The 23,444-nt window shown below is 40.8% G+C and overlaps 2 protein-coding genes across 2 annotated transcripts in view; one reads left to right on the top strand and one right to left on the bottom strand.

Moving 5' to 3' along the window:
- The first annotated feature begins 1,192 nt into the window (after window positions 1-1,192).
- Window positions 1,193-20,608, top strand: LOC306936962 (myosin heavy chain, fast skeletal muscle-like). The gene is made up of 41 exons (XM_079520629.1): window positions 1,193-1,216; window positions 1,349-1,568; window positions 2,309-2,452; window positions 3,234-3,390; window positions 3,524-3,551; window positions 3,825-3,939; window positions 4,026-4,118; window positions 4,280-4,343; window positions 4,439-4,537; window positions 4,625-4,728; window positions 5,063-5,201; window positions 5,296-5,414; window positions 5,525-5,674; window positions 5,823-5,993; window positions 6,809-7,024; window positions 7,194-7,287; window positions 8,045-8,136; window positions 8,245-8,332; window positions 8,466-8,583; window positions 8,823-8,946; window positions 9,028-9,164; window positions 9,270-9,525; window positions 9,657-9,899; window positions 10,756-10,932; window positions 11,375-11,520; window positions 11,598-11,688; window positions 11,778-12,167; window positions 12,265-12,391; window positions 12,474-12,592; window positions 14,069-14,265; window positions 14,732-14,915; window positions 14,996-15,161; window positions 15,301-15,425; window positions 16,069-16,377; window positions 16,973-17,176; window positions 17,648-17,773; window positions 18,717-18,887; window positions 18,974-19,078; window positions 19,656-19,751; window positions 19,836-19,970; window positions 20,495-20,608. The coding sequence occupies exons 2-41, from the start codon at window positions 1,365-1,367 to the stop codon at window positions 20,516-20,518; spliced, it is 5,847 nt and encodes a 1,948-aa protein (XP_079376755.1). The 5' UTR covers window positions 1,193-1,216; window positions 1,349-1,364; the 3' UTR covers window positions 20,519-20,608.
- Window positions 20,609-21,519: 911 nt separating this feature from the next.
- LOC306936960 (myosin-4-like) overlaps window positions 21,520-23,444 on the bottom strand; it is a gene marked incomplete at its 5' end in the record, with an annotated part of 28,408 nt that continues 26,483 nt past the window's right edge. The window contains 4 exons of the mRNA XM_079520627.1: window positions 21,520-21,816; window positions 22,105-22,236; window positions 22,586-22,681; window positions 22,816-22,920. Of these exons, the coding sequence (XP_079376753.1) occupies window positions 21,790-21,816; window positions 22,105-22,236; window positions 22,586-22,681; window positions 22,816-22,920 (360 nt within the window). The 3' untranslated portion in view covers window positions 21,520-21,789. The remainder of the gene's footprint in view (window positions 21,817-22,104; window positions 22,237-22,585; window positions 22,682-22,815; window positions 22,921-23,444) is intronic.

Raw genomic sequence — 23,444 nt, forward strand, 5'->3', positions numbered from 1 at the left:
AGCTAGAAGCAGAGTCCCCCTAAGACCCACTGGACATCTGCTGCACGGGCACTGGCGGAAGCAACAGGAAGAGATGGATTTCTAGGATGTCACCCCTAGCACCGGGATACAACACCACCACTAGGTTGACAGTTGAGGTTGGAGGATATTGCATTGGATTTAACCATTATTTTATACTTTGGCTGTTGAAAAATAGCAGATCTACAAGCTCGGAGCTTGCGAATACAGATTTGGAAAAATCTGTATTCGCAGATACTCAAAATCAAATGATCGGAATCGGATCGGTAGTAAAAAACGTGATCGGGACATCCCTACTTTGGTTGCCAGCTCTAACATCCTTCTTGGCTAAGTCAGTAAATCTTGCGCAAGATGCCTTGGAGAGGATGAGCAGGTGCTCCTACTAGTACAGGATGAGCTGTGTAGGTCAATAAGGATCTTATAGAGCCATGAAGGGTGAATGAGGTATCATATTCGTTTCCATCCATAAATATGCACAAAGACAGTTACACCCCGTAAATGAGTTCAAATAAATGCACGCACGCACGCACACACTAAAGTTAAAAAGAAAAATATATATATAGTAATTAAAAAATTCAGTATACATAAACAATATGTGAAACTCGGTAGTGATTGTTACAGTCTTATTTTTATTTACATACATTGTTACATATATATATATATATATATATATATAGTATATAGTTTACTCAGACTAAAAGTGAAAGTGCCTTAAACGTGTAATTAGACCATGGATTACCATCCATGAGTAAGCTAACAGCAGCACTTCACAGGACGGAAGGCATGTAAAAATAGTGCTTGGGGAATGGGGATAATCACCTGTTGCTGGTGGCATATTCTTATTACCACTTGAAGATCCTCTGCCAAAAGTGCCGTGCAGACATTGCTAATGTGACTTGATTGGGACTTGAATAGAATTACATTTCCAAATATGGACCGTGGGCTTTTGCTTGACCAGCACCTTCATCTTGATAAAAGGAGCTCGATCTCTCATAGTCAGGGTTAAGGAGGAGACTCAGGAGGCCGGTCATTGACTACAGCAGTGGTAAGATCTTCCAACTGAAGCAAGCATCCATTAAATACAGCTGCTGGGCATCTGATGTGCTCTCTATATAAACTTCATGGGACTGTTTGTGCTTCCTTTGCAGTATCTGAGGAACATTCAACCAAGTCGATTCTATTGGGTCAGCTGAACACGGTAAGGCAAATAACAAATGCGGCTAGCATGATAGATCATACAGTAAAATTTTTTAAGCATGATGAAGGATTGCTAACAGACTGAACTCAAGTGGAATGTGTTTCTTGTGTTGTTTTTCTCTGGGTAAATTAGTGAGCTAATCACAATAATGAGCTCTGACGCGGAGATGGCCCAGTATGGGCCTGCAGCCATCTACCTCCGCAAACCCGAGAAGGAGAGGATTGAGGCGCAGAACCGACCCTTTGACGCCAAAACAGCCTGCTTTGTTCCTGATGCCAAAGAGCTGTATGTCAAAGGTGTGATTCAGTCAAAGGAAGGTGGCCAAGCCACAGTGCAGACGCAAGATGGGGAGGTGAGTCATATAGCAAAATTCATGGGCGTTAATTAAAATGTTCACACCACCACTCACTGATGTCAGGCAAGCTAGGCAAGCGATACCTAACAGTATGTATCAAAAAGCCATACCACTGCTATGGAACAGTTTCCACCTGTCAACCAACAGTTGGTGACATGGACCGTCACACAGGCATTATCACTTTATGACTACGCTCCATTCCTGCTGCGCTAGCACTGTATCTGCTGGCACACACACACACACACACACACACACACACACACACACACACACACACACACACACACACACACACACACACACACACACACACACACACACACACACACACACACACACACACACACACACACACACACACACACACACACACACACACACACACACACACACACACACACACACACACACACAGCTAACTAAGTGATCTCTTTTTATGCACTACTTATTTTTATTTGCCTACTTTTTATTTATTTTATGAGCATGCATCTTATGTATATTTGTGGATACTATTGTCGTGTTATGACTTTTTTCCTTTGTTTCTTTATCTATTCTCGACTATATTTTGTAACTACAAAACATTTGGAGCTTGGGAGAAAATGCACATGTAAACTTGTGATGTGACAATAACATTTAAGTTGAAAGTATAAGAATGGATGACTAATGGGTCACATGACATTACTATAATGTGGACGCAGCATGCTTCACTCTGAATAGTCTGTCATTGTTTTCATCAGACGGTAACCGTTAAGGAAGAGGACTGCCATCCAATGAACCCCCCAAAATATGACAAGATGGAGGACATGGCGATGATGTCCCACCTCAACGAGCCCTCTGTGCTGTACAACCTCAAAGATCGCTACGCAGCATGGATGATTTACGTAAGGTTTTTCAAATCAGCACTCCATTCATCTTCCTATCTGTTTTATCTTCCATCTTAAAATCCTACCCAATTTATACTTGGTTACTGTACATGCTGGTGTTGCACACACACCGAAAATAGCAGATCTACAAGCACGGTCTGCAACGTATTGTGAGTTTGTAATGTCGATTGGCTATTTTCAGTGCGTGGCACTGCAACCATGTAGAAATCAACCTGTAAGGGTCAATTTGGGTAACTAAGTACACTTACTTTCTACTTTTGGTACTTTTAAGTACATTTTGATACCAATACTTTTACTCAAGTAAATTTAGATTTCCGGACTTTTACTTGTAACAGTATTTCTATATTGCAGTATAGGCCTATTGATATACTTTTACTTAAAGGGGAAAACCACCCATTTTCAACATTTTACTATGTCATTAATATACCTTAGAGCTGTTGTGTGGAAATAATAAAAAAAGGTCCCCCCATTCTGTGTTTCCTAGAACTGTAATTATGAAAAAAATCATTAACATGGTGAAACACATCTTGATGACATCATCAAGATGTGTTTCACCATGTTAATGATTTTTTTCAGACCTCTAGTTCTAGGAAACACAGAATGGGGGAACCTTTTTATTATTTCCACACAACAGCTCTAAGGTATATTAATGACATAGTAAAATGTTGAAAATGAGTGGAATGCCCCTTTAAAGTAAAACATGTGAGTGCTTTTTACACCACTGAATTTGGGTCCTTTTCTAAGTGAAATGAACACAGAGGTTTTGACTTTGTTGCAGACCTACTCGGGGCTCTTCTGTGCTACCGTGAACCCCTACAAGTGGCTCCCAGTGTACGACGCCAAGGTGGTGTCTGCCTACAGAGGCAAGAAGCGCATGGAGGCCCCACCCCATATCTTCTCTGTTTCTGATAATGCATATCAAAATATGCTTACAGGTATGCTTACAGGACCTTACAGGACTAGATACATGCACTTTAATTTAATTGTAAACACATGCAGTCAGATCGATCGCTGCTTAGATGGAATTGCCACTGAAACGTTGTTTCTATCGTCCTCTAACCTATACAGATCGCGAGAACCAGTCTGTCCTGATTACGTGAGTCTGTTGCATTTTCAGAATCTCTGACACTAACAAAGAGAGAGGTATAATCTATCTATATACAGGTCCAGTGGGCACCTAACCTAACTTAGTGGGCACTAACCTAGCTAACATAGGTTAGTGAACATCTAACCTTGTGGGCACCTCAATGTTGCATTTTTTTCTCCCAAAAATGTAAAAAACAAATAATGATAATAAATGTATGTTTTGGAAACGGTCAGAAATGTGTATGTGCCTATACCAAAACTATATTGATGTCCCTATTCACAGTGGAGAATCTGGTGCAGGGAAGACTGTCAACACCAAGCGTGTCATCCAGTATTTTGCGACAATCGCAGTGGCAGGTGGTGCCGACAAGAAAGAACAAACGTCTGGAAAAATACAGGTATGACAAACATTTCACTAATCAATGTAAGAAATAAACATACATCTACATTATGAGGTACTGAAGGAGCTTGGTATCCTCTCCAGGGGACACTGGAAGATCAAATCATGTCAGCAAACCCTTTGCTCGAGGCCTTTGGGAATGCCAAGACTGTGAGGAATGACAACTCCTCCCGCTTTGTAAGTATGATCTCCCAAATTAATTGTTCCCGAATTTAAAACAACAAGACATTCTGATCTAATTGAATTACTTACTACTAGACAGTTACTATAGATCATCTTGAAAATGAGAACAATGAAGATATTTCCAAAATTGTTGACGGTACATTAATATCTCTTAGGGTAAATTTATCAGAATTCACTTCGGAACCACAGGAAAACTGGCTTCCGCCGATATTGAAACCTGTAAGTATGTCTTGCCTGAACATGTGACCTTTGTTTCATATAGGTAGGATGCTTGCAATGATAATCATTGTCATTAAACATGGTATTCTGTGCAGATCTTCTGGAAAAGTCAAGAGTGACATACCAGTTATCTGAAGAGAGAAGCTATCACATCTTTTATCAGATAATGACAGGCCACAAAGCAGACCTTATAGGTGTGGTAAAAACACAATAGCATGCAAAAAAAAGTACAGTATCACATCATAATACAGCCATTTAATGCTCTTTTTTCCCCTCTACAGAGATACTGCTCATATCAACAAACCCATATGACTTCCCCATGGTAAGTCATGGGCAGATCACTGTGGCAAGCATCGATGACAAAGAAGAGCTGGTGGCCACAGATGTAAGTGTAACACCCGAGATACAAACCAAGGTCTTCTGCATGGAAAAACCAAGCATCTACTGCTAGGGAAGAGGAAATCCCCTTGGCAGGGGAGCCTTTTAGGCTTCAGGTTAAGCTACTCTGCTACACTAAACCTCCAGTGACCTGATCCCATCCGGGTCACAGCACAACCAAGATTCGAACTCCAGTATCCACGTGGGAAAGCAAACATCTACCACTAGTCTTGCTCCGTCAGATATTAATCATATTATGCATTTGGGCTTCAAGTCGGAGCTACTTTGCTACATAAGCAGTCTCCTGTTAATTCATTACAATGTTGTTTCCTAAACTTCAGACGGCCATTGATATCCTGGGGTTCAACAGTGATGAGAAAATGGCCATCTACAAGCTGACCGGTGCAGTGCTGCATTATGGGAACATGAAGTTCAAGCAGAAGCAACGAGAGGAACAGGCGGAGTCTGACGGCACAGAGGGTGAAGAATATCTGCACTGTTGTGACCAGTTATATTCAACACATTGATTCATCATTATGCTAATAAGTTGATATATTTCCTTGGTATCCATCAGTGGCAGACAAAGTGGCATTCCTCATGGGTTTAAACTCTGCTGACCTGGTGAAAGGCCTCTGCTACCCTAGGGTCAAAGTAGGGAATGAGTATGTCACCAAAGGGCAGACAGTCCCACAGGTACTGACACAGCTCAATCTTAATAAATAATATGTATTATTTTAGTGATTTATTGTCAGAAACAGAAACACAAATCCTTAAAGTGTATTCTGCATAATCCCCACGATTAGGTCAGCAATGCAGTTGGTGCCTTGGCCAAGTCAGTCTATGAGAAGATGTTCTTCTGGATGGTTATCCGAATCAATGAAATGCTGGATACCAAGCAGGCCAGGCAGTTCTATATCGGTGTGCTGGACATCGCTGGATTTGAAATCTTTGATGTGAGCATGAACTCTACTGCATACTATTCAAAAAATAAATACAAATAACGCATACATCAAATACAGTACATTAAATGGGTTTAGTTTATCATTTCTCTTCACTAAAATTGCCAGAGAAAGAGATGAATGATTTGCTCTTCTCACTTAGTACAACAGCATGGAGCAGCTGTGCATCAACTTCACCAATGAGAAGCTGCAACAGTTTTTCAACCACCATATGTTTGTGCTGGAGCAAGAAGAATACAAGAAAGAGGGAATTGTCTGGGCGTTCATTGACTTTGGTATGGACTTGGCTGCCTGCATTGAGCTTATTGAGAAGGTAAGACAAACGAGAATGAATACACCTTGTTCAATATTTCATATTTTGTTCATAAATGAATGCCCAATGCTATACTTTGTTGTATAACAATGTCATGCAAAAGTAGTGAAAATATCAAATATCTACAAATTAACTTTGTGGGCTTTTATAAATATTTAGCCAATGAAAAGTAGTAACAAGAAACGGGCGTCGCACAGACATGTGCAGAGCAAGTTCTGTCAGGAACAGGAACACACACATTTAATTCTCAGACTGCTTTATTTTAGCTGGAAGTTTGCACTACTCATCCCTGCTTGCTTTTGCTGCTGCTTATGTTGATGGTGCCGCTCTCACCACTGCTGTCTTGCTAAAAAGAAATGCTGCTCACCCACTTCCACCGCTACCACCTTTCGTTTTGGATCTGCTGTTTATGTAGGGGGGATTCTAGCCTTGGTCCAGCGAGTAGAGCGAGTCTCTCTCTGACTCTACTCGCTGTAAGCACTGGACCAGGGCTAGGGGGATTCAGACTTTCAGAGTCCCTATGGTTGGGAGATGCGTTTTATCAGAGTACCTAAAAGCAGATCCATTGAATTGCCGAACCATAATAAATATATTGCTCATATTTTATTCAATTAAAATATTTGATGCATTCATGAGTTGTCCTGGCTGAACTTGGGTCCAAATTATAACTGCCTCTCGGAGCCATTGGAACTCATGTATGCTCTTTTTCCCCCCCCATTTCCTGAAAAGTTACAGTTAAGGTTTCGACAGTGACAAAAACGTTAGTCGCTTTATCTCAGAGATTACTATATCTCACCTATGATTATGTCCAACAGCCGATGGGCATCTTCTCCATCCTCGAGGAGGAGTGTATGTTCCCCAAGGCATCGGACACTTCCTTCAAGAACAAACTGTACGACCAGCACCTCGGCAAGAACAACGCATTCCAGAAGCCCAAGCCTGTCAAAGGCAAGCCTGAGGCCCACTTCACCCTGATGCACTACGCTGGCAACGTGGACTACAACATCAGTGGCTGGCTCGACAAGAACAAGGTCTTATAGCTTTAATATGTTTTGTTTTTCTTTGCTAAATATTTTAGCCTTTTTAACTATTTATCTTCTAATAACGTTTTTTTTCATTTGTTTTGTAAAGTGACTTTGGGTACCAAGAAAAGCGCTTCAGTAAGTCTGATGTATTATTATTATTAATAATTTTATTAAGGACCCGTTGAATGAGTCCGTTGTGCAGCTGTACCAGAAGTCATCGGTTAAACTGCTGTGTTTCCTGTACGCCTCGTTCTCTGGAGCTGAAGCAGGTACTGTACCGTCCGTCCACACAGTAATACAAGGTACTGTACTGTCCGTCCACACAGTAATACAAGCTGTACTGTACCGTCCGTCCACACAGTAATACAAGGTACTGTACCGTCCGTCCACACAGTAATACAAGCTGTACTGTACCGTCCGTCCACACAGTAATACAAGAATAATTATGGTCAGTGGTATAAAAAGTACTCACATTCGCTCTACCGACACTGTAGATTGGCTATTTGGCATTCCTTTATGAAAAGACATGAAAACTCGCAACATGGAGATACGTTTCTGCCCGACATAGATATTCAGAGAGCAGGTATTAACACATTGAGAGCCCACGCAAAACTGCCCAAAATCACTTTCACCTAGAAAATCCATTCACATTTTTTATAATTCAGCTGACTGTGGAGACACATGCTGGAACTTTTTACTTTGAAATGTTTTATAGTTTCTGAGTTATTTAATTTAAACGCCAAATGCATTCTCAATGGCGAAAACACAAACTTTGGCACCACGTGTAAAAAAAAGAAAAAAAAAAAGGGCTTTGATTTTTCTGATTCTTTTTAATAAAAGAAATAAAAAATAAAAAAATATATTATATATATATATATATATATTTTTTTTTTGGAAGACGTCCACAGACGTCTTGGGCTATGCACGTGCGGTAATACCCAGGACGTCCACAGACGTTTTGGGCACAAAATGTGTTAATGTAATCAGAGTTCTGATAGTGTTTTATACAATATAAAAAAGAATCAGGTGGTGATGCTGCTGCTGGTGGCGGTAAGACTGCAAAGAAAGGGGCCAAGAAGAAGGGGGGCTCTTTCCAAACTGTGTCTGCTGTTTTCAGGGTAGGAAAATAAATTATGAATTGTTCATTGAAAGGATCCAGCATTATACAAAAAAATTATAATAGTGACTATTCTACTATACTATAATAATACTGTTTTCCTTTGCAGGAGAATCTTGGAAAGCTAATGACTAACCTGAGGCTCACCCATCCTCACTTTGTCCGTTGCCTCATTCCAAATGAGGTGAAAACACCAGGTGCTGTATGGCTTTAATGAACAAACATCTATATCCTTCTCATGTAACCTTAGAAAGAAGAAAAGTGGAATAATTGTATAGCTTCTGTCTTTTATGAACTGATCTCTGTTGTGTTGAACATACTGTACTGTAGGTATCATGGACAACCACTTGGTCATCCACCAGCTGCGCTGCAACGGTGTGCTGGAAGGAATCCGGATCTGCACGAAGGGATTCCCTAGCAGGATTCTCTATGCTGACTTCAAGCAGAGGCTAGTACTGAATCCTACACCAGCATACAGACTAGGCAGCATACAGACTAGGCTAGTACTGAATCCTACACCAGCATACAGACTAGGCAGCATACAGACTAGGCTAGTACTGAATCCTACACCAGCATACAGACTAGGCAGCATACAGACTAGACTAGTACTGAATCCTACACCAGCATACAGAGTAAAACATCTGTTTTCATCTGGGTTTTTCATCTGGGCTTCTGTTTGTTTTTTAGATATAGAATATTGAATGCCAGTGCAATCCCAGAGGGACAATTTATCGATGGAAAGAAAGCTTGTGAGAAGCTTCTTGGTTCGATTGATGTTGACCATGAACAGTACAGATTTGGGACTACAAAGGTATGCGACGACAGCTCTACAATTATAGTTATAGGCACACAGATTGTCAATAGCAGTAAATGTCACACAATGTGATTGCAGGTCTTCTTCAAAGCGGGTTTGCTCGGCACTCTGGAGGAGATGCGGGATGACAAACTAGTCTCTTTGGTGATACAGACCCAAGCAGCTTGTCGTGGTTACGTCATGAGACAAGAATTCTTCAAGTTAACGATTAAGAAGTAAGATTACACTTAAACTAGAAGTACCCGTCTCTTTTCAAACAAGTTTTATATAAAAGATATACTTTTTAACTAGTGTGAACTAAAGATTGTTGCATGTTCCAGGGATTGTGTGTGGATTCTGCAATACAACTTGCGCTCATTCATGAATGTGAAACACTGGCCATGGATGAAGCTGTTCTTCAAAATAAAGCCCCTGCTGAGGAGTGCAGAAACTGAAAAGGAGATGGTAACCATGAAGGAGGACTTCGTCCAATGTAAGGAGGATCTGACAAAAGCAGAGTCCAAGAGGAAGGATGTGGAAGAGAAAATGGTTTCTCTGGTGCAGGAGAAAAATGACCTCCTTTTGCAAGTGCAAGCTGTGAGTATTATACATGTAATCTGTACTTTTATTGCGTTAACCTTTCAATGTTATTTGTCATGTATGTCAGATGGTGTATTTCGGCTGCCTTTTCACAGTAGCTCAACATGTTTTCCCCCCCCATTTCATAGGATGCAGAAAACCTTTGTGATGCAGAGGAGAAATGTATGAGTATGATCAAAAGCAAAATCCAACTCGAGGCCAAACTCAAAGAGGTGACCGAAAGACTGGACGACGAAGAGGAAATCAACTCTGAGCTCACCACCAAGAAGAGGAAGCTAGAGGACGAGTGCTCTGAGCTCAAGAAGGACATCGATGACCTCGAGATGACCTTGGCCAAAGTGGAGAAGGAAAAGCACGCCACGGAAAACAAGGTTTGTAATTTAAGCCCATAAGCATCTCCATTCTGCAGGGCGTGTCATAATAGGCAGTGGTGGAAAAAGTACTAAGTAAAAGTATCAATACCGCAATGTAGAACTACTCGATTACAAGTAAATGTCTGGAATTCAAAATGCACTTGAGTAAAAGTACAAAAGTATTGGCATCAAAATGTACTTAAAGTACCAAAAGTAGAAAGTACTCACTATGCAGAAAAGTCCCGTTTCAATGTATTTATTTTTGAAAAGAGCAGATCTACAAGCTCACAATGCACATATATTGGGCTAAAGTTTTCAAATAAATGTAGTGGAGTAAAAGTACAATATTTGCCTCTGAGATGTAGTAGAGTAGAAGTAAAAGTATGGTATAGTACAGGGGTTCTCAACGTTTTTGGCCGGGGACCCCCGGAAATGCTTTGGCAATGTCTCGGGACCCCCGCCCCGCCCCGACCCCCAATATAAATTGACTGCTACAATAACCTTAAACCATTTTGGGCGGGAACCCCTTTTGGTGTTTTAAGCATTGTTATAATTTAGCTATTGAAAAATAGCAGATCTACAAGCTCATAGCGCGCCACCGAGTGGCGCGCTATGAACTTGTAGGTCTGCTATTTTTGAAAAATCGTGAAAATATATATATTTTTTTTTATTTATTTTTTTAATATTTTGGGGACCCCCCAAAATAATTTGGCGACCCCCCCCGAGGGGTCGCGACCCACGGGTTGAGAACCCCTGGTATAGTACAGTATACTTAAATAAATGTAGGCTACTTAGTTACTTTCCACCACTGATGTGTGGTGAATGAAGAAATAGCTGTTTGTATTGTTTATATTGATTTATAAACCTATTGCAGGTGAAGAATCTAACGGAGGAGATGACTGCCCAGGACGAGAGCATCTGCAAACTGACCAAGGAGAAGAGAGTCCTCCAAGAGGCCCACCAACAGACCCTCGACGACCTTCAAGCAGAGGAAGACAAAGTCAACTCTTTGACCAAAGCTAAAGCTAAGCTTGAACAACAAGTGGACGATGTGAGTTACTCTACACTGGTGGTTTTCAACCCTTTTCATATCAAGGGCCATTAGTTATTCGACCACCATTTGATGAGATTTAGCCTCACCGACGCAAGACTAAAGAATATTTTGGTATCGTTGGATAAGATTTTGCCCACATTTCCATGCTGTATTGATGTGGTACCAGAGGAGAGATAACAGGCAAATGTTGATCGAAATAATAATAATTTTACATTCTCCAATTGTGTAGACTTCTTGTAAATTAAGCAATGCCGATTTTTAACAAATGTTACTGATGAGAACGTAAAATGAAACCAAATGGACCCGTATAGTTAAAGATCTATAAGGGCCCATTTGGTTGCCACTGGTGGTCCCCGGCCCACTGGTTGAGAACCACTGCTCTACACATTAAAGTAAATATTTTTGACAATTGCTGATATTTATCCAACTTCATTTCAAGCTTGAGGGGTCACTGGAGCAAGAGAAGAAGATCCGTATGGACCTGGAGAGAACCAAGAGGAAAATTGAGGGTGATCTCAAACTTGTGCATGAGTCCATAATGGATCTAGAGAATGACAAACAGCAATCTGAGGAAAAAATAAAGAAGTAAGTGATGACCTGTGACCCTTGTACATGGGGAAAAGGTGTTGGATTCAAACTGACCCATTATGTTGTCTTCCCAGGACAGAATTTGAAAACAACCAACTATTCAGCAAAATTGCAGATGAGCAAGCAATAAATATCCAGTTTCAAAAGAAGATGAAGGAACTACATGTAATGCAGCCCTGATTTATACATGACATATCCATTAATGCTTTTAACTGATATTATTGTAAAAAAAACATATGTTCCGTCCCAATAAGGCTCGTATCGAAGAACTTGAAGAAGAGGCTGAGGCCGAGCGTGCCGCCCGGGCCAAAGTGGAGAAGCAGAGGTCTGATCTCTCCAGGGAACTGGAGGAGATCAGCGAGAGGTTGGAGGAGGCCGGAGGAGCCACTGCTGCTCAGGTCGAGATGAACAAGAAGCGCGAAGCCGAGTTCCTCAAAATGCGACGTGATCTGGAAGAAGGCACGCTGCACCACGAGTCCACGGCTGCTGCGCTGCGCAAGAAGCAGGCAGACAGCATGGCTGAGCTGGGAGAGCAGATCGACAACCTCCAAAGAATAAAGCAGAAACTTGAAAAGGAAAAGAGTGAACTGAAGATGGAAATTGACGATTTGACTGGCAATATGGAAACCGTGGCAAAAGCCAAGGTATATTATTCTGCAATGCCTAAATACCTGTATGCGTGACACAGCAGAATCTCTCATTTAGACCGTTTATGTCTAACCTTTTATGAAAAATGTTAAGGTCAACATGGAGAAAATGTGTCGCTCACTTGAAGATCAACTTATAGAGCTGAAAACCAAGAATGAAGAAAACATCCGTCAAATGACTGATCTTAGTACTCAGAGGGCCCGTCTTCAAACTGAGAATGGTAATCTTTTGAAAATGTCTAATTATCTCACCCGTTATATGATTACAGACTTAAAAAACATTGATCTTCTATTGCGTTTTAGCTGAATTTTCTCGACAAATGGAAGAGAGAGAAAGTCTAGTTTCTCAACTGACACGAGGAAAACAGGGATTCACAACCCAAATTGATGAACTGAAGAGGCAGATAGAGGAAGAAACAAAGGTAACACCTATTGGGAGGTCATATGCTGTGTAGATTTATAACAATCAGAACCTTGAAGTTATAGGTCTGAGTTATATTAAATAAAATAAAGAAATAAAGGTCCTGTGATTGCGACAGTAAGTCTTAACACTGGAAATGAACTGTATTGCAGAGCAATACAGTTCAATACAGTACCATTTGTTTTTAACTTAAATTGAGATATCTTTATATTGGTATAAGGTAGGTCAAACAAAAATAATGTACAATTGGTCAATCAATGTCCCTTCAAAATGTAAATGAAAATGTTTAATTCCCTTTAAATTCTCCCCTGAAATGTCCCTTTAAAAGGTGCCCCAAAGTCAAAGTATTCCAAAAGTAATCCCGAAAAAGGTAATCCAAGTGTCCCGAACGTTGTAGATCATCTTTTATTCAATTAGGTAGTCCAAAAAAGTTCTGAAAACAAAAGGCAATGCATTGCTTACCGGAAAAAAGAAAAGGTATATGCTGCTCACCCAACCTTTAAGTCGGGAGTGGTCCGCTGGGTCCTCTGTTCACCAGCTCTGATCGTTTGTTCAGAGCTCACAGCCTCAGAAAGTGTCCGACCAAACTTTCTCTCCTTCCCTACAAAGTTTTTCGGTCAAACTGTGTGGTTGTTCGAGTTCAGTTCTGATTTGGCTTAGTATTGGCTTTTAAAAGACTGTGTTTGGCAAAGAATAATAACCACACCAAACCCTCTTCTCACATGCCCAAAATGGAACCCAGGCTCGGCGCCTCACTTCCTGTTCTTTTATAGCTTCCTGGCAGTTCACTTCCTGGAATTGGAACTATATATTCCTGGAACTATTGCACACATACATTTCCCCACAGCTCCCCCTGTGATCAAACCTTGTCATTTTGTCAACAGAAAATTGATGACCATGGTTCAACTACACAAAACACATTATATTATATTCTCCGTACACTACATTTCAGTGTTAAATATTCAACCATAGTTTAACCAACATATTCCCTTGTTATTCCCCAGTTTCATTTTCTTTCAATACTCATACCAGGACAGGAAATACATTATTTCACACATTTTATGTGGCAGTGCCACAGATTGCTGTCATAATCTTGACCACAGGATACTTTATTGTAGTGGTTCTCAACCTTTTCAGGGCCCAAAATAATCACAATTATTTGAACGTGACCTGACAAGCACTTGTCAGGAGAGCATTCAATTTCATTTGACTCGGTTCCACAGATAAATATTGTGAAAATAGCAGATCTACAAGCTCACCATTTTTGCCCCCTTCTTATATTATTTGACAATTTGGTCAATGTTTGACTAGTTTTTATAGTATTGATTGTTGATTACTTTTGATGCCGTAATGACCTATTTCTTATGTTTAAAAAATCTTAAATGTCCTTAAATGTCTTAAATGCCCTTCCTCGATCCAGAGGTTGAGAACCACTGCTTTATTGTACTCCGATCATGTTCATGTTCTATGATTTTAGGCTAAGAACGCCTTGGCTCACAGTTTACAGTCAGCTCGCCATGACTGTGACCTCCTTCGGGAGCAATTTGAAGAGGAGCAGGAGGCCAAATCTGAGCTCCAGCGTGGCTTATCAAAAAGCAACAGTGAGGTGGCCCTTTGGAGGAGCAAATATGAGACTGATGCCATCCAGCGCACTGACGAACTGGAGGAGGCAAAGTAAATGTTGACCATATAATGTATATTCATTTGTCAGCCTCTTGAAAATCTTAGCCCATTAAAAGGAGAAGTTCACCCAAATAATTACTTGTAATTTTTTTTTTTGTATCAATAATTTACACACCCCATGAAGCCTTGAATTGATGGAGACTTTGTTGTTTTTGTAGCAGTAGGAGACTCAATAGGAGTGACTGTTGGTCATCAAATTATTGGCTTAGGAATGAGACAAAATGTTACATATTTGTCCGTCGACCCCCAAATATAGGCCTATGTAATTTCAGGATTTAAAAAGAAATAGCAGATCTCATCTGCTAACAAGCTCAGAGAAGTGATGCGCTGTGAGCTTTAATCTGCTTTTTTTAATAGCCAAAGTATAAAAGAATGGTTAAAGTGGTTAAAATCTAAATCGACACAGATGTTTTCCCAGTTTTAATGAGTTAATACTGTTGTTTTCGCTTTCCTCCAGAAAAAGGCTTACACAACGCCTCCAAGAGGCTGAGGAACAAATCGAAGCGGGAAACTCAAAATGTGCCTCCCTGGAGAAAACCAAGCAGAGGCTTCATAATGAGATGGAGGATTTAATGGTGGATGTGGAGAGGTCCAACTCCTTAGCGGCTAGCCTCGATAAGAAACAGAGGAACTTTGACAAGGTACTCAATACATTCGTCTTGTATTGATATATACATCACATTGTCAGGTTTTAGTAGCTATAATAGATCGTCTGGTTCAGATTCTAGCTGACTGGAAGCAGAAGTATGAAGAGTCTCAGGCGGAGCTTGAGGGGGCTCTGAAGGAATGTCGTTCTCTAAGCAACGAGCTTTTCAAATTGAAAAACTCGCACGAGGAAGCCCTGGATCATCTGGAAACTCTGAAACGAGAAAATAAAAACCTACAGCGTGAGTGAAGTCAGTTACTCATAACGTCTTTTTATTCATTCTTAAATGAAACCGCCGGAATTAAAAAATATATATATATATAAAAAAGGAAAAGAACATCAGCACATTATCAATGTGCGTTTCATCTTTCAAAATGCAGAGGAGATCTCAGACCTGACAGAGCATCTTGGAGAGAGCGGAAAGACCATCCATGAACTGGAGAAATTCAAAAAGCAGGTCGAGACAGAGAAAAGTGATATGCAAACAGCACTGGACGAAGCTGAGGTAAAATTGATAATATGGAAGCAGGAATAGCTTGCCTTTAGCTAAGTGGACTCACTGTCTGTGGATGCAGACTGCCAGTAAAGCACGCTGTTGTCCCAACATTTATTTGACAGACACATTTTTGTTGCTTGCAACATTGTGAAAGATAAAAGCTGCTAGGCTTGCTGCAATGGTATAGTTATAGTGTGGTACTGTAGTACAGGGGTTTTCAACGTTTTTGGCCGGGGACCCCCGAAAATGCTTTGGCAACGTCTCGGGACCCCCGCCCCGCCCCCTCCCGACCCCCAATATAAATTGACTGCTACAATAACCTTAAACCATTTTGGGCGGGAACCCCTTTTGGTGTTTTAAGCATTGTTATAATTTAGCTATTTAAAAATAGCAGATCTACAAGCTCATAGCGCGCCACCGAGTGGCGCGCTACGAGCTTGTAGGTCTGCTATTTTTGAAAAATCGTGAAAAAAAAATTAAACAAAAAAAATATATATATATATTTTTTGAAAATTATTTGGGGACCCCCTAAAATAATTTGGCGACCCCCCCGAGGGGGTACATCTAGATGAAGGCTAGATGTATGGTGGACATCTGTGGTGTCTACCACTGTACTGCAGATGATAAACTGATAAATAGCATCTTTCTACAGGCCTCTCTGGAGCATGAGGAGTCGAAGCTCCTTCGTGTTCAGATGGAGCTGAACCAGATCAAGGCTGAAGTAGACCGGAAGGTGTCTGAGAAGGACGAGGAGATTGACCAGCTGAAGAAAAACTGCCAGAGAATAATGGAGTCAATGCAGACCACTCTGGACGCTGAGGTCAGGAGCAGGAACGACGCCCTGAGGGTGAAGAAGAAGATGGAGGGAGACCTGAACGAGATGGAGATCCAGCTGAGCCATGCTAACAGGCAGGCTGCCGAGGCCCAGAAACAACTGAGAAATGTCCAGGGGCAACTTAAGGCAAGTGTTTATATAGTTCCTTATGTTTTAATATAACATCATTTTACACACATTAATAATGCGTTTTAATCGATAGAAATCTCTTTAAAAATGAATCTATACAGAAGGAAACCACCCACAACCGTAATGAATGTATTTAAAACAAGACGGTGACCAATAACGGTGTGACCTCACTTTGGATGCTATAGTCATGCCTGCCCCAGCCCCCCCCAGCCCCCCCCCCCCCCCCCCCCCATAGAACACAGCGGCCCCACTGTTATTCGTTAGCAAAAGGTTCACTGCCACTCCTAGACCAGATTTCCTTGCATTTTTTTCTTTTGAAAACAAAACCCCAAGGCTAGTCTTACCCAAATATGGAGGGATAGACGGATGGTGAATCTGAGATTATGAATTCAGAAAATGTGACAAATATTCACAATATGTGAAAACAATATTGGACTACTGGCAGCGTGCACAAGAACAGTCCAGTGTTTTGAGAGATTAGCAAATACACCCACACAGACAGACCATCTTAATCTAGACAGCCCACCCCCTAGGTAACATGCTGTAAAAACACTAATACGTGACTCTGATAAAAACCTTAATGGGATTTCAGGATGCTCAAATTCACCTCGACGACTCTATCAGGGGGCAGGATGACATGAAGGAGCAAGTAGCCATGATGGAGCGCAGAACAACCCTGATGCAGGCCGAGATCGAAGAACTTCGGGCAGCCCTTGAGCAGACCGAACGTGGCCGCAAGATAGCCGAGCAGGAGCTGATTGATGCCAGTGAACGAGCAGCGCTTCTACACTCACAGGTCCGTTGGTTTTCCAGTGTGGGGTTGTTAATAGAAATTACATTTCTTTAGCCGAGTGATTCTCAATGTTCTGGATCAGGGCATCTTGATTTTGAGAATCTTAAAGGCATTTGCGGCCCACCCATCTGACCTCTTAACACGGCAGCCATATGGGTCGCATGCACTTTCAGAGCATGTCTATTTTAATGATCAATCAATCGATTGCATTCTGGCTTGAAGTACTACTAAAATAGTACTAACATAATATACTACAAGCTCCCATTTATCAGTATCTGAATGAAAACACATTTCTTTCAATGTTTTAATGACAAAATACCATGAAAACCTTTTATTTTACATGTCAATGTCACATTTACCATTACAATCTTTAGTGTTTTGCCCAATTGCAATATCCTACCGGCCCAGCAGTGGGCCCCGGCCCACAGGTTGAGAATCACTGCTCACATCATATGGCTGTTTGGTTTCCCGCAGAGCACCAGTCTCTTGAACAGCAGAAAGAAGCTGGAGGCAGACGTCACTCACCTTCAAGGTGAAATAGAGGATTCCGCCCAAGAGGCAAGGAACGCAGAGGACAAAGCCAAGAAAGCCATAACCGATGTGAGTCCTCGTCCCCGTCCTCATTAAGGGGTGAAAAGCATCGCACGCACGCACGCACGCCCGCCCGCCCGCCCGCCCGCACGCACGCACGCACGCACGCACGCACGCACGCACGCACGCACGCACGCACGCACGCACGCACGCACGCACGCACGCACGCACACACACACACACACACACACACACACACACACACACACACACACACACACACCACCTCTTTAAGACCTGAGGCCGATTCTACAAAAGTTATTCGACATCCTTAGTTTTCTGAAAAACTTATGTTGCTAGTGCTACAGTATATCAACTTGGTGCTCAAACCTTTTCATGTCAAGGACCCCCACAAATGACATGTATTTGACTGCAGACCCGCATCTCAAAATATTTTTCGCTTTAAAAATATAATATGTTTAAAGATTTGCTTACGATTTGTTCAGGACTTACACATATATCAGATGAGATCTATAAGCTATTTGAGATAGCTATAGTATAAAATAATGCTTAAAGTGGTTAAACTCTAAAATAACACAGAGGCTTTCCCGGTTTTAATGGGTTAAGATTGAGCTTTTAATAAAGTTGATGAATTAAAGAGAAAGTGTATGTACTCATACACCAGAAGGTTCTGCAAGCGAACCATAATGATCAGTGAATGACTTGCTCCAAGTCTCTGAATGGGCTATTAGGCTTAAGAAACTCTGATTGGAACCATTCATGTTGTTGTCAAAGAAGCAGCATTAACTTTCTGAGCATTATAAATGGCTCATTACAAGATCTGGGAATTAGAATGGGGGAAGAAGGAGGGCTTTTTCAGCACAAAAACATGTCCTTAAGTCCCTGCATGCATCTACAGTACCTGAAATTACCCTCTGTGGTGTTCCTGTCTGGGCTTTTATTTTAGTGAAATTAAGTGGGGGAAAAAACATGATCTATGTTGCTCTTTTAGGCTGCCATGATGGCTGAGGAGCTGAAGAAAGAACAAGACACCTGTGCTCACTTAGAGAGGATGAGAAAGAACGTGGAGGTGACTGTCAAGGACCTTCAGCATCGCTTAGATGAGGCTGAAAACCTGGCAATGAAAGGTGGAAAGAAACAACTTCAGAAGCTGGAGACTAGGGTATGCATAACAAGTTGCACGTTTTACGTAATCCTCTATGTTGGTATGGAAGGAGAAAGTTATCTTAATGATGATCTTTTACCAAGGTCCGTGAACTGGAAAATGAGCTTGACGCTGAGCAAAGGCGCGGTGCTGATGCCATCAAAGGAGTCCGTAAATATGAGAGGAAAATCAAAGAGTGCACTTATCAGGTAAATCCTAAAAACTGTATTGAAATTTTCAAAGTAATCCTATTACAGTATATTTTGCCATACATATACAATATTTTTAGTGTCAATGTGCATTGACAGATTAACCACATGCACATCACTATTCTGGCTGAACATTACATGTACATGGCAGATCTACAAGCTCAAACAGCTTGCAGATGTGTTATTTTCATCAAAGAGATTTGTTGTAGAGGGAGCAATGGAGCAGGCCTAGTATAGAGCCCTAGAGGACCCTGGTCAACTTAAGATAACAAGAATCACTTGCTCAGTCACAGTTCACCCCTTTTCCTCTCACTGTATATGTTTCTTTTCCCTTTTTACCTCCTTTATGATGAATTCATGATCTGTTCTGTTCTTGGACTATATAGAAGTGTCTATTTGTACGTCTCTAAATGTTTTGATGAATTGAACATGGTGGACCCTCTTGTAAACAAGTGTAACGCTTAATTGGGTCGTCCACTCACAGTTAACAGTCTTTGTATTGAGTTTGTGCTTGAAATGTACTGTAATTCTGCAAACTGTTAATAAATATTTCAATCAATCAATCAATTTACTGCAGGCTGAAGAGGACAAGAAGAACAATGTCAGACTCCAGGATTTGGTGGACAAGCTTCAGAATAAAGTGAAAGCCTACAAAAGACAAGCTGAAGAAGCTGTGAGTGAAACATAACTAAAAGAAAACATTTAAATGTTTCAGACAATCAGACCATCCATACATTCAGTGTTTATTTATTTACAGGAGGAGCAATGTAATATCCACCTGGCCAGGTTCAGGAAAGTCCAGCATGAGTTGGAAGAAGCTGAGGAGAGAGCTGATATAGCTGAATCCCAGGCCAACAAGATGCGAGCCAAGAGCCGGGAAATAGGATCTAAGGTATAGGCTCCATATTTTGCATACCATATATAATACTTTTCGAGTATCTGTCTTGAAATGAATAATGACCTGCCAGGATTTTAATTAATGCTAAAGTAAATGGTAAATGGTGCATTTATATAGCGCCTTTATCCAAGGCGCTTTACAGAGATTGTGCATTACATTCACCCATTTAGACACGCATTCATACACCGATGGCAGCAGAAACCACGCAAGGCACCAACCAGCACATCGGGAGCAATTAGGGGTTCAGCATCTTGCTCAAGGACACTTCGACACTAACTCTGGGGGAGCCTGGGTTCGAACTGGCAACCTTACCATCCAGCCACTCTACCCCTGATCCACCGCCGCCAATAGCACAACATTACTTCACAGTGAAATACAGAGTGGGCAACTGGGCATTTAAGCCTGAAATTGTATAAGTTAGTATTAAAATAAAACTCCAGGCTTGAAGGTGTGTGAAACCGAGACACTTTTAGGATAATGCTGATAATTGTGTATTTCTCTAAATGTCTTGCATGAAGGCACAAGACGGACAAGGAGAGTAGCAGAAAGAAGATGATGAAGATGGCCCCTGTTTGAGTAGCAGTGGACAGTGTTTTAAAGGGAAACTTCACCCTTTTTGCCAAATAATATATTTTTGCAAAAAGGGTGAAGTGTCCCTTTAATGTTACATGTGCATGATGTGAATGCTACTGAATTTGTGTTTGGAAACCAATTGCATTTCACAGTGATCACCTTAATATTACACAATGTACGTAAAGCTCCCCAAAATATGCATGATCTGTCACCGCTATGAATTCATTCAACTTTTGGTTAAACTATAGCTAACATTATTGTATAATCACCTTGGTAATAGTACAACAAAGCATTTATTTCCACTATTTAGACATTTCTTGAAATATTTTGAAAACCTTTGACCTATAACATGCCCCAAAGTAGACACATCGGGTTGAAAGTGGTTAGCATCACTGTCCATGACCATAGAAACACCTCTATTCAAAATAATTCACCTGAGCATGTTACCTACAGTACATAGCACTATAACTTCTGCAGAAATGAGAAATTCTAAAATGATGTACTAAACTTAAGTGTTACATGTAATTTAAAGTGGCAATTATATCTTATTAACCCATTAAAACCGGGGAAGCATGTGTAATTTATTTTACATTTTTGCACTGGCTGTTCAAAAATAGCAGATATAGCTGTGAGCTTGTACTGTACACACATTTTTGAAAAACCTAGTGATTTAGAAGGCATTTGTAGAATCTGCCACAGGTCTTAAAGGGTTAATAATGGCTACCAAAGAACAGTGTTTGTTCAATAACAACATGAACATAGTGTGAGAATGGTCCCTTATGATTATGTAATAGCCATAGCCTACTCCTGTCTTCAAATAATTAAATGATACCAATTAACTCCATCCATTGATACAAAGTGGTTGTTTATTGAGAAGAACAATATTGCTTTTTTCTGGAGTAATTCAGTGTCATTGCAAATTATTTAAATCTTGCACGTCTTTTATTTACTAATACGTAGAAGTAGAATGCTTCTTGCATCCCAGCAATGCAATACGTTTTTTTTCCTTCCAAACAATGCATTTAATCAAGCAGGGAAAGGGTCGTCTTTTTTAGTTTTATTTAAATCATGGCAACATATATCCACTACCACATAATAAATACATTTCAGAATACCCCTTTGTAATGACTTATCCTCACTTTTTACTTAGCTGAAGAAAAGAAGAGATATTTGGTTAAGAGTATGTTGCACACTAGATAATCACAGCACACCTCATCTTCATTATTCCAGCCAGGCACCACTATTGTCCTCCGCCACTGTCCTTTCCCTGTTGAGAAATAAAATGAAAGTAAAAACACTGAAATCCAAACTTTAAAGATAAATCACTTAAATTGATGCCATTTTATACTGGAAACAAAACATATTGACTCCTGCTTTGAACAGTATAAGATTTGTTTTGCCATTAAAAAATTATAGCAAACGTCATGAAAATCTTTGAGTTTTTTTTACATTCAATTGACACGGTCCTGCTCTCCTAAAACAGTGGTTCTCAAAGTGGGGGTCCGGGGACCCCCGTCCACGCCCCGGGGTTCCTTGCATGGCAGGGATGACTCACCTTGCCCATGTCACGACTCTTGACCCGCATCTTATTGACCTGGGACTCTGCAATGTCAGCACGCTCTTCTGCCTCCTCGAGCTCATGCTGAACCCTCCTCAACTTAGTTAGATGGGTGTTTGCTTGTTCCTCCTATTAGATCACATACAACTGCATTAAAATACGTATGATGACAAGGCTTTACGCCTTGATATTACACTACTAGATATTATATTGTATAAACTCACTAATACTACTATTGCTATACTGTATGACTGATTATGCTGTATATGTGAAGTAGTTAAGTCATAAGCACACAGACTACCTAGCTACAGTATACTGATCATGCTTGCTCATTAAATGTCCTTTTCTAGACGTTTGAATCCATCTTTATTAATATTGGCTGCTGTAATGACTGAATTCTCCCCACAAGATCAATAAATCGGCATGTACTTTTTTTAAAATATATTTTAAGCTGAGGGTTAGTGGCAAAAATACTCACAGCCTCCTCAGCCTGTCTCTTTAACACTTTGATCTTCGACTGCAGCTTGTCCACCAACTCTTGAAGTCTTGTGAGGTTCTTCTTATCTTCCTCAGACTGGTTTTCAATTATTCCAGGAGCAAATATTTGAAAAACAAAACAGAAAAGTACTCGTATGCGTTTCCAAAATGATGTAATTAAGGACCACTAACGTTCACGCTGTTCACACGGTTTGGCGTAGTGTGAGATACCTGATAGGTCAGCTCTTTGATCCTGCGCTCAAACTTGCGCAGCCCTTTCACAGCATCAGATCCATGTCTCTGCTCTGCTTCGAGCTCATTCTCCAGTTCCCGCACCTGGAACACATCCATGATGATACCGTTGTTGCAACACAGTTTGACATGTTGACTTACAGTACCTCGCTCTAATGATACCTGTCACATTGGTGTGCCGTGATCACATGTCTGAACCCCAGTAATCCACTGGTGGTGAGAAAATATTTTGTCTAATTAATAATCAGATTCCAAAAGATGGCAAATAGTATGGTGGTGGTTAGTGCTTAATTCACTGGTGTTGCGCACAAAAAAAAAACCCTGGCAGATATACATGCTCACACAACGTATCGATGCGCCGTGAGCTTGTAGATCGGCTATTTTTGGCATGCGACACCAGTGTGCAACTATGTATGAATCAGGTAGCCTGACACTCAGTCTGAATTTTCATTTCGGAAAATGTTTTTTTAATGTTAGCGATTCAGGGCTGGAGCCAGGCTATGAATCAGGCTCAAATATAGATCTAGTCATGCTGTTATCCCTGCTAGTGACGTTTATGGGGGAAAACCAACTATGTTTACAACGTGAAACATAGATTGAATTTTAGA

Source organism: Electrona antarctica (assembly GCF_951216825.1).
Source record: "Electrona antarctica genome assembly, chromosome: 14".
Taxonomy (NCBI): domain Eukaryota; kingdom Metazoa; phylum Chordata; class Actinopteri; order Myctophiformes; family Myctophidae; genus Electrona; species Electrona antarctica.

Coding starts and splice junctions, on each gene's coding strand:
- LOC306936962 (XM_079520629.1), top strand. CDS start 1,365: ATGAGCTCTGACGCGGAGATGGCCCAGTATGGGCCTGCAGCCATCTAC. Junction 5,675..5,822: donor CTGGATTTGAAATCTTTGAT/GTGAGCATGAAC, acceptor CTTCTCACTTAG/TACAACAGCATGGAGCAGCT. Junction 17,774..18,716: donor CCAAGAAAGCCATAACCGAT/GTGAGTCCTCGT, acceptor TTGCTCTTTTAG/GCTGCCATGATGGCTGAGGA.